At 42.1% G+C, this 11402-nt stretch overlaps 1 protein-coding gene across 1 annotated transcript in view; it reads left to right on the plus strand.

Moving 5' to 3' along the window:
* rnf19b (ring finger protein 19B) overlaps positions 1 to 11025 on the plus strand; it is a 67197-nt gene extending 56172 nt beyond the window's left edge. Inside the window, exons 7-10 of the mRNA XM_062047374.1 lie at positions 1777 to 1917; positions 1987 to 2176; positions 2244 to 2378; positions 6477 to 11025. Coding sequence (XP_061903358.1) covers positions 1777 to 1917; positions 1987 to 2176; positions 2244 to 2378; positions 6477 to 6915 — 905 coding nt within the window. The 3' untranslated portion in view covers positions 6916 to 11025. The remainder of the gene's footprint in view (positions 1 to 1776; positions 1918 to 1986; positions 2177 to 2243; positions 2379 to 6476) is intronic.
* The last annotated feature ends 377 nt before the right edge of the window (positions 11026 to 11402 follow it).

Consider the following 11402-nt stretch of genomic DNA (forward strand, 5'->3'; position numbering starts at 1 on the left):
CTGTGAGAGCCGGGGGTGACCTGATATTCAGCTAGGAATGACTACAACAGTAAATAAACACAAGACATATATATACTCTATTAGCCACAACACAACCAGGCTTATATTTAATATGCCACAAATTAATCCTGCATAAAAACACCTGCGTGTTTGTTACGCTAGCTCCTAGCTCCTCTGCTAGCTCCTAGCTCCATAGAACACGCCAATACAATTCAAACACCTGATCAACACACACAATCACTCAGCCCAAAAGACCGTTCACCTAACCCAAGGTTCATAAAGCTTATATATTTTAAAAAAGTTACGTACATACGCAAAAAAAAGTTGCGCACATACGGTCAAGCGATCAAATGTTTAGAAGCCAAAGCTGCATACTCACAGTAGCACGTCTGCGTCTTTGTCATCCAAATCAAAGTAATCCTGGTAAGAGTCTGTGTTGTCCCAGTTCTCTACAGGCGTCTGTGTATCGAAGTCAAAAGTCCTCCTGGTTAGAGTCTCTGTTATCCGAGTTCTTCCATCTTGACTGCATCTTCCGGGAATGTAAACAAAGAAGCGCCGGCTGTGTACTGTTGTTGCTGACTACGTTCGAAAAATACGTCCATTTCGCACCGACAACTTTCTTCTTTGCTTGCTCAGCTTCCTTCTCCATAATGCAATGAACATGATTGCAACAGATTCACGAACACAGATGTCCAGAATACTGTGGAATTATGAAATGAAAACAGAGCTTTTTCGTATTGGCTTCAATGTGGAAGGCATACCCGTGTTCGCCGGTCTACGTCACGCGCATACGTCATCCTCAGAGGCGTTTCGAACCGGAAGTTTAGCGGCAAATTTAAAATGTCACTTTATAAGTTAACCCGGCCGTATTGGCATGTGTTATAATGTTAAGATTTCATCATTGATATATAAACTATCAGACTGCGTGGTCGGTAGTAGTGGGTTTCAGTAGGCCTTTAAGAAATATATTTCAGTGAATAACTTATTGTTCAAATCTGTAGTGTTGTAATTATATTGTAAAATGGATGGATGGATGGACGTTTAAAACAAAACTGTTATTATTAATTAGTAAGTATACATTTTTTGAGCCTTTTTAGAGAAAATCATATCATTGTAGTAAATTATGCAAATTGATCGATGACGTCATGGTGACCACTCCCATAGCCACGCCCCCACCGCCACAGGTATCTTGGCAGTTTATGGGAAACACTGGGTTTGGGACAGGTGTGACGCTGGTGTGGCCACAGTGTGCACGTCTGATGTCGCTCACATGTGCTCCACTGAATGCTCAGGGAGTTTGTGCGTTTGCTCACACAGATGAAAAATTAGAGCGAACATTGATCTCGGTTCTTCCTCACATAACCAACTTTTTGCAGTCATTGCAAATTGCCAGTTTTTGTATCCGTCAGACACATTTTAAAATAATCCCAAACCATAGACATGGTGTCGTTAGTCAGTCACCGAGCGAGCTGGCTTGTTAGCCACGGCTACAGCACCGGCAACAACACACTCTTGTTGTTGTTATGCTATGCTCGCGGCGGTTTGATGATGTCATCAAGCGTCGCCAGTAAACCTCTCATGCTGCAGTCGTCAACTCCTGTGTTGTGTGTGTGGGAGAGGGGAGAGGGGAGGGGCTGCTGACTGGGAGACGCAAAAAAAAGTCATTAATTTTACTTTTTGAAACCGATACCGATAATTTCCGATATTACATATTATCGGACATCTCTAGAAGAAAACAAAAAGGCACCAACGCTTGTGTTGTTTCCTTCCCGCCAGGCATCGGCGTGCCCATCATGCTGGCGTACGTTTACGGCGTGGTGCCCATCTCTCTGTGCCGAGGCGGCGGCTGCGGCGTGAGCAGAGGGAAGGGGCGGGGCGTACGCATTGACTTTGATGAGGACGACGGACCAATCACAGGTAAACACACTATAACATGTGACCTGTGACGCTCTCAGCTGCTCTGAGGGACGCTTTCCAATCCCGCAGTGGCAGACGCGTGGCGAGCCCTCAAGTCGCCGAGCCTCGGCGAGAGCAGCCTGGACGGGGCGGTTAGCGGCCTGAGCACCACCTCGCCCAGCGAGGGCCTCTCTGTGGTCCCGGGGACCGTCGGGGACACGCCTCACTTTAACACCCTGGCCAGCGGCGCCCTGGGGACCCGCACCGGCAAGTACAGCAGGTGAGGACCGCCATTTCAATATGAGGAGCGCTCGTTAGGCTGACAGGAAGTTGCTGTGCGGCTCCAGGCTGGAGGTCCAGGCCGGCGAGCTGGCTAAAGAGTCCGCCCAGAAGGAGACGGGGAGCCTGGGGGCAGGAAGTGACTGTGCCAGCACCCGAGGGATGGCCGGGTCCATCATCTCCTCCTACACGCTGCCTGACAGGTGAACATCATGGCACTATTTTGTGATCATAAAAAATATCAATCTAATCACTGTAGTATCAGCCATAAACTGATATTATATTTGGTAGCATTGCTGTCGATATTTGTATTGATACGCCCCCCGCCGTTTCCATTCAAGAACGCCAGCTTAGCGGAGCTTATTGTATCCCCCTACGGTGTGCTGTTTAGCTAGTCCTCGTCTTACAGTGATAAGGTTACTTGCAAGAAGTGTAGTTTACCTCCGCCATGGAGGCAAGGATTAGTGACTTGTGTTTCGGAATTTTTACTATCCAGTAAAGAAATGTCCAGAGGTCTTTTAAGTATTTATTATATTATTATTATTAGAGATGTCCGATAATATCGGCCGATAAATGCTTTAAAATGTAATATCGGAAATTAGCGATATCGTTTTTTTTAAATTGTCGGTATCGTTTTTTTTTTTTGTTTTTTTTTATTACATCAACATAAAAAACACAAGATACACTTACAATTAGTGCACCAACCCAAAAAACCTCCCTCCCCCATTTACACTCATTCACACAAAAGGGTTGTTCTTTCTGTTATTAATATTCTGGTTCCTACATTTTATATCAATATATATCAATACAGTCTGCAAGGGATACAGTCCGTAAGCACACATGATTGTGCGTGCTGCTGGTCCACTAATAGTACTAACCTTTAACAGTTAATTTTACTCATTTTCATTAATTACTAGTTTCTATGTAACTGTTTTTATATTGTTTTACTTTCTTTTTTATTCAAGAAAATGTTTTTAATTTATTTATCTTATTTTATTTTATTATTTAAAAAAAAAAAGGACCTTATCTTCACCATACCTGGTTGTCCAAATTAGGCATAATAATGTGTTAATTCCACGACTGTATACATCAGTATCGGTTGATATCGGTATCGGTTGATATCGGTATCGGTAATTAAAGAGTTGGACAATATCGGATATCGGCAAAAAGCCATTATCGGACAGCCCTAATTATTATATAAATCCTCATTTTATTTCTCTTTGCTATTTGGGTTTATTGGACCCTAATTAGAATAAAAACTAAGAATCATCTTTTTTAGTCCATAAGTAACAAACGTGTACTTCATGTTTAGTGACATGCTAATACTTATTTTTACACTTTTTTTTCCTCCAAAATTCCATTGCCATTTTATACTCTTCTGACACCACCAGATGGCAGTATAAGTGTCCACATAAGCGGCCATAAGACCACAATTCAGTAGTGTACACAATTTTGGAAATAAAAGATAAAAGGTGCTGTCCACGCATGTGGCCAACTAAGCCTTTATAGTATTTTTATATAAAAAAATATAATAATTTATTGTGAACAGGAATATTTTTTGTTTAAACCTTTTTTTTTGCGACGCAGCATTGTGTGTCTTTTGTTGGGAATAATGTGTGGAATAATTTGGACCAAGAGTTAAAAGACTGCAAAACCTTAATTCAATTTAAAATTATTTTGAAAAAATCAATTATAAAAAATATATATATGTTGAAAATGGATGCTACCGATGTAAAATTAACATGTCGAAACTTTTTAATATTTTTTTTTGTTTTATTTTGTGATTAATGGGAAACAAAAAATGTACAGCTCCATGCATAAGACAATGGTAGTTTTTTTCTGTGTCTGTTTTGTAAATACACTAAGAGAGGTGTAATAAGCTTCAGCTTCTGCCCATTCCATTTCAGACTACATGTATATTTAAAAAAAAAAAAAATCTGTCAATGTTTAAAAATGTCTGAATAAATTAAACTTGGAAAGGCAGTAATACAGCATCAATCACAAATGAAACCCATTTGGAGAGTAACATTTGACCAAAAGACAAATATAATATACATTAGTGGTCTTGCCATCACGGCAGTCTTTGTCCTATGCTCTGGGAAGATCGAGGGATGTAAGAAGAACCAAGCAGGGCCCGAGGAATGAGCAGGGGGATATAAAAGACTCTTATATGTAGACAAAAACACGGGCCCAGGCAATTAAGGCAAAGCAATACAGTATAATACACATAAGAAGCAGTTAGACAAAACTTGACAAAAGAGATTACTAACATTTTTATTTTCTTTAAACTAGGGATGTCCGATAATGGCTTTTTTGCCGATATCCGATATTCCGATATTGTCCAACTCTTAATTACCGATACCGATATCAACCGATACCGATACATACAGTCGTGGAATTAACACATTATTATGCCTAATTTGGACAACCAGGTATGGTGAAGATAAGGTCCTTTTAAAAAAAATTTATAAAATAAAATAAGATAAATAAATTAAAAACATTTTCTTGAATAAAAAAGTAAGTAAAACAATATAAAAACAGTTACATAGAAACTAGTAATTAATTAAATTAACTGTTAGAGGTTAGTACTATTAGTGGACCAGCAGCACGCACAATCATGTGTGCTTACGGACTGTATCCCTTGCAGACTGTATTGATATATATTGATATATAATGTAGGAACCAGAATATTAATAACAGAAAGAAACAACCCTTTTGTGTGAATGAGTGTAAATGGGGGAGGGAGGTTTTTTGGGTTGGTGCACTAATTGTAAGTGTATCTTGTGTTTTTTATGTTGATTTAATAAAAAAAAAAACACAAAAAAAACGATACCGATAATTTAAAAAACGATACCGATAATTTCCAATATTACATTTTAAAGCATTTATCGGACATCTCTACTTTAAACCATTTATTTAGTATTTTTTAACTTTAGAAAGTTATATGGTTGAAACTGATAATGAAAATTTCAGTGTACATAAATGAAGGTGTGTGTTGCTGAGCCCGACCTGGACATAATCTGGACTGGACCTCGTTTTAAGAACCCTTTAAACCAAGAGGTTCCGCAGCCTCCGAAGCAGAACCTCCAGGTTCTGTAACAGCTTCTTCCCTCAGGCCGTAAGACTCTTAAACGCATCATAATTAAATTATCCCCTCAACTCCCCCCAAAATGGATTAACTCGCTGGAATAAAAAAGACAATATAACATACATCCATAAACGTGGACGTATGTGAAAAAGTGCAATATATTTATCTGTACAGTAATCTATTTATTTATTTATTATTTATTTTATATATATATTATATATATATATTATTTATATATATTTATTTATTTATATATGCACCTTATTGCTTTTTTTTATCCTGCACTACCATGAGCTTAAGTAACGAAATTTCGTTCTTATCTGTGCTGTAAAGTTCAAATTTGAATGACAATAAAAAGGAAGTCTAAGTCTAATTCTAACCAGTGGGCCCCTACCACCGGGCCACGGCCCGGTACCGGTCCGTGGACCGATTGGTACAGGCCGCACAAGAAATAAAAAATAAAATAAAAAAATATATATATATATTTTTTATTTATTTATTAAATCAACATAAAAAACACAATATATACATTATATATCAATATAGATCAATACAGTCTGCAGGAATACAGTCCGTAAACACACATGATTGTATTTCTTTATGACAAAAAAAATAAATAAATAAATGAATATTTCAAGCGTTGACCGGTCCGCAGCTGCAAAAAGGTTGGGGACCACTGCTTTAAACGATCTAATTTCATTGACAACCTGGTCTGGTGAAGATAGGGTCCTTTTTTAATAAATAAAATAACATAAATAAATAAAAAACATTTTCTTGAATAAAAAAGAAAGTAAAACAATATAAAAACAATTACATAAAAAATAGTAATTAATGAAAATGTTAGTGGACCAGCAGCACACACAATCATGTGTGCTTACGGACTGTATCCCTTGCAGACTGTATTGATATATATTGATATATAATGTAGGAACCAGAATATTAATAACAGAAAGAAACAACCCTTTTGTGTGAATGGGGGAGGGAGGTTTTTTGGGGTTGGTGCACCAATTGTAAGTGTATCTTGTGTTTTTTATGTTGATTTAATTAAAAAAATAAAAATTTTAATTGAGCCACAACACTGTGGAGTGACGTTAGCCGCTAGCAAGGGCAGTACGTTGCGTTGAGGACCCGGTCTTTTGCTTGTCGCTGTCAAATGTAGAACTTGTCTTCAACTTGCAATAGTATTAAAATCTCGTGTCCACGCCGTCTTCAGGGAATGCACCAACCTGGAAATCCAGGTGGACATCGAGACCAAACCCAGCCATCTCTGCCTGACCAGCGAGGAGGACCTGGCGCCGCCCGCCGGCTCCGTCGCCACGCCGGCCGCCTCGGCAGGGGAGGAGCCCCTGGACTGCAGCTCGAGAAGGGGCGGGGCTCTGTCCGGCTCCGCCCTGGAACTGTCCTGCGGCGGCTCCATCCGGGAGGGCCTCCGAGACGTGACGCTGGCCCAGCCCGAGAGCATCCGCAGCGACCTGGAGATGTCGGACACGCAGTCGGACGACATCGCCGAGCTGACCTCGGACGACTGCGACTCGCCCCGGCCCAAAGTCTGCGCGCCCTGCCAGCAGCGGCCCGCCTCCTGCCGAGCCCTGGGCCCCGCCACCGAAGGCCTTCACTGTCCCGCCGACGGCAACGTCATCTTGTACGTGTGAGGAACGCAACCTCTACTCTTCTTTACTCTCATTCGCTGCTTTTTGGCCTCCTGCAGACGCCATCTTGTGTCTGTCTACCTGACAAGCTGGGGACATTGTCAGAGTTCTACCTCTGAGATTTATAAGACTGTGTTTACTCGCCTGGCGCAACATGCCTAAGCTACTTTAAAAAAAAAAAAAAAGAGAGGAGAGGCGACAGATCACATGACGCGAGAATGATGGCCTTTGCGTGCGTGGTGGGTCTTTTTCTACGGAGCTCAATTCGTGCACTACATTTGAATTTCGTTTTTCATCCAATTATGCCGACAATTTCATCACATTTTCATTCTCTCTAGTTTCATAATGTAATTTAATTTTCTGCAAGTGGTTCTTGAGTTTTGAGGCAACCAATATTTCTGCACTGAATTTTGACTAAATCAAACAATTTCATGAAATGTAAAAATTGTCAGCAAAATCGGAGTGTTTAAAAAATCACTTTGTTCAAATTAATTGTATGAAAATTCAGCGCAGAAATATTCTCTCTAAACCAGGGGTCCCCAAACGTTTTGACTCGGGGGCTGCATTGGGTTAAAAAATAAACCACAGGCTATTTCATCCCTTCAAGCCTGTTTCGCAGGTTCTTCAGGGAAACACCCCCTGAATATCTCCTTCTCACCCCGGTGGGGTGGTATCTGTGTCGTCCTCCAGCTCGGGTCCTCTACCAGAGTCCTGGGAGTTTGAGGGTTCTGCTCAGTATCTTGGCTGTTCCTAGGACTGCGCTCTTCTGGACTGAGGCTTCAGATGTTGTTCCTTGGATCTGTTTGATTGATTGATTGAAACTTTTATTAGTAGATTGCACAGTGAAGTACATATTCCGTACAATTGACCACTAAATGGTAACACCCGAATAAGTTTTTCAACTTGTTTAAGTCGGGGTCCACTGTTGGAGCCACTCTCCCAGTTTGAGCGCCCCCACTACCACGGGGACCACGCCAGCCTTGACCTTCCACATCCGTTCCAGCTGCTCTTTCAACCCTTGGTACTTCTCAAATTCTCATGTTCCTTCTTCCTGATATTGGCGTCAGCTGGGATTGCCACATCCTATCACCACCACCCTTTCCTGCTCTTTGTCCACCACCACTATGTCTGGTTGGTTAGCCAGAAGCTGTTTGTCAGTCTGGAAGCTGAAGTCCCACAGAACCTTGGGTCTGTTGTTCTCAGCCACCTTCTGTGGTATGGCCCATTGGGATTTGGGTACTTCTATTCCATACTGGTTGCAGATGTTCCTGTATACTATCCCAGCCACTTGGTTGTGCCTCTCCATGTACGCTGATCCAGCTAGCATCTTACAGCCTGCTACTATGTGCTGGACTGTCTCAGGGGCTTCTTTGCACAGTCTACATCTTGGGTCTGATCTACTCTGGTAGATCCTGGCCTCTATGGCTTTTGTGCTTATGGCCTGTTCTTGTGCTGCCATGATTAGTGCCTCTGTGCTGTCTGCCAGTCCTGCATTTTCCAGCCACTGGTAGGATTTCTTGATATCAGCCACTTCCTCTATCTGACGGTGGTACGTGCCATGTAGGGGCTTGTCCGTCCAGGTTGTCTGCTCCTCCTCCTCTGCACTCTCATCAGGGTTCTGATGCCTCAGATATTCACTTAGCAGTTCATCCTTCGGGGCCATTTTTTTCTATGTATTCTCGAATTTTCCATGTTTCATCCTGGACTGTGGCCTTGACGCTCACTAGCCCTCGACCGCCGTCTTTTTGCTTAGTGTATAGCCTCAGGGTGCTGGACTTGGGGTGGAACCCTCCGCGCATGGTGAGGAGCTTTCTTGTCTTGATATCTGTGGCTTCTATTTCCTCCTTTGGCCAGTTTATGATACCAGCGGGGTATCTGATGACTGGTAGTGCGTACATGTTGATGGCGAGGACTTTGTTCTTACCATTCAGCTGACTTTTCAGGACCTGCCTTACTCTCTGGAGGTATTTGGCTTTGGTTGACTTCCTTGTGGCCTCTTCATGGTTTCCATTAGCCTGTGGGATGCCATGGCACTTGTAGCTTTCTTGGATATCACCTATGTTTCCCTCTGGTAGGTCAATCCCCTCAGTCCCGATCATCTTGCCTCTCTTTAAGACCATCCGGATACACTTGTCCAATCCGAATGACATCCCTATGTCATCGCTGTAGATCCTGGTGGTGTGGATCAGTGAGTCTATTTCTCGCTGGCTCCTGGCATACAGCTTGATGTCATCCATGTAGAGCAGGTGGCTGATTGTTGCCCCACTACAGAATCGGTACTCGAAGCCGCTCTTCATAATGATCTGACTGAAGGGGTTCAGGCCTATGCGGAACAGCAATGGTGATAGCGCATCTCCTTGGTATATGCCGCACTTGATGTTGACTTGGGCAATCGGCTTTGAATTGGCCTCTAGGGTTGTCTTCCACATTTCCATCGAGTTCTGGATGAAGGCCCTTAGGTTCCTGTTGATCTTATACAGTTCCAGACTTTCCAGTATCCATGTGTGCGGCATTGAGTCGTAGGCTTTCTTGTAGTCAGTCCAGTCAGTGCACAGGTTGGTCTGTCTCTTCTTATGTGGAAGACAACCCTAGAGGCCAATTCAAAACCGATTGCCCATATATATATATATATATATAGAGGTTATTTCATCCCTACAAGACCTGCTCTTCAGGGGATTTTTCCCTGAAGAGCAGGGAAACCTGCGACACAATCTTGTAGGGATGAAATATGTTTGTTTGTTTTTTAACTTGAGTATTTTGGACGCTGGCGGGCTGTATCCAGCCCACTGGCCGTAGTTTGGGGACCCCTGCTCTAGACCCGGTAAATGAAGTGAAATTAAAAATGTAACGAAATTGTCTGCATAATTTAATGTAACAAAAAAATGTGGTAAAGACACAAAATAACCTCCATATCTGTTTGCCGTGCGGGAGCTTTACAGGATTGCGTGCATGTTCAAGTTGACAGAATATAGGCGGGGGGGAGGACGTCAACAAAGCAAAACTATCACTCGTTAGAAAGAAAGTAGGGGGACTAATCAATTCAGAATCCATTCTCGATTCAAACCGATTCCGAGTATTTTATGGTAAAATAATTATACTGACACGTTTTCAAAAAAAGTTACAGGTAAGGAAAGCTTCTTCTGGTTGATTGGATATGGCCTAAAAGTTTTTATTTTTATTTGATTTTTAAAAATTATGACTCGATTTAGAATCGGGATGAATAACAATCGCGATTCAGATGTGAATTGATTTTTTTCCCACTTCGGGAGAAATGTCAACATACTGTCGGGAAGATTAATGGACATTTACAGCATTTATCATACTTTCTCTTCGAAAATGGATCTGATTGAATTTTTTTTTTTTTAATGCGCACTTATGCACTTTACTTAAATGTATCTTTTTTTGGGGGGAGGGTGGGTCTCATCATCGTCATCATCATCATCATCATTTGCATTTCATTTGCATACAACCAAAAACAAGTCTCACACCACGATGCCTTTTGTGTTGGGAGTGTTTGGCTCCACAACAACAATAAAAGTAGGATAGGGAATCCATTTTTTGGATCCGATTGACACGTTTATGATGCTTTGAATTGATGTGGTTTTGGAGCCAAGCACTGCTCTTAATCATTCTCACCGGCCCGACTTGTTTCCGTCACCTCTGTGCTTGGCTTAGAAAAAACACAAAAACAAAAGGGGTTTCCTTTCAATCTTAATGGAAACCGTCTTCACGTCAACAGAAACTTGGTTGCCTTTTATAGCCGCTTGTTTCCTTTGCTGCACTTGTCCCCCGCTTCTGCTTCTGCCTGCGACTAACCACTCGAATGTCCCGTGGACTGGAAGGGTCTCCCCCGAGGACCCGTGTCCCTGGGGGTGGGGTGGCTCGGACGGAACGAGAGTGTCTAGATAGCAATATATGGTGTGACTCAGCGGTTTGCGTACTTCCGGTCACTGTCAAAAGCCTCGCCTCGTGTGAGGACTGTGAGTTACAATTTGCTGGGAGGGGAAATAAACACAATCCGATGTTTACCAAAGGTACGTGTCGTTATTGCAAGTAGCACTACATTCAATAACGCAGTGTTTTTTAACCACTGGTGTGCCGTGGGAGATCATGTAATTTCACCTAATCGGGTTAAAAATTGGAAGTGTATTTCTGGTCTTGCCGTCCCGGGCCAAGAGACGACGCGGCTGCGTAGTTGGATCAAAAGAGACGTCTAACCAAAATTTGCTTTATTACAAGCGAGCGTCATTTAAACAGGTCTGCAGTGCACTGCTCAAGCGTCCTCTGCGCACGGCAAATCTATGCCGCGCACAAAATCAAATTAAAAAATAAGCACATAACAATTTTCGACACACGGACACGACAGAAAACGGTTTTCGTCATCATTGTTTAAATATTGTAACGTCTGTCGAGACGCTTTGAGGACATGAATTCCATCCATCACTTTACTGAGCAAAACTCTTTATTGTCGACCATCACCAAAACATTAG

Source organism: Entelurus aequoreus, linkage group LG05 (assembly GCF_033978785.1).
Source record: "Entelurus aequoreus isolate RoL-2023_Sb linkage group LG05, RoL_Eaeq_v1.1, whole genome shotgun sequence".
NCBI classification, from domain to species: domain Eukaryota; kingdom Metazoa; phylum Chordata; class Actinopteri; order Syngnathiformes; family Syngnathidae; genus Entelurus; species Entelurus aequoreus.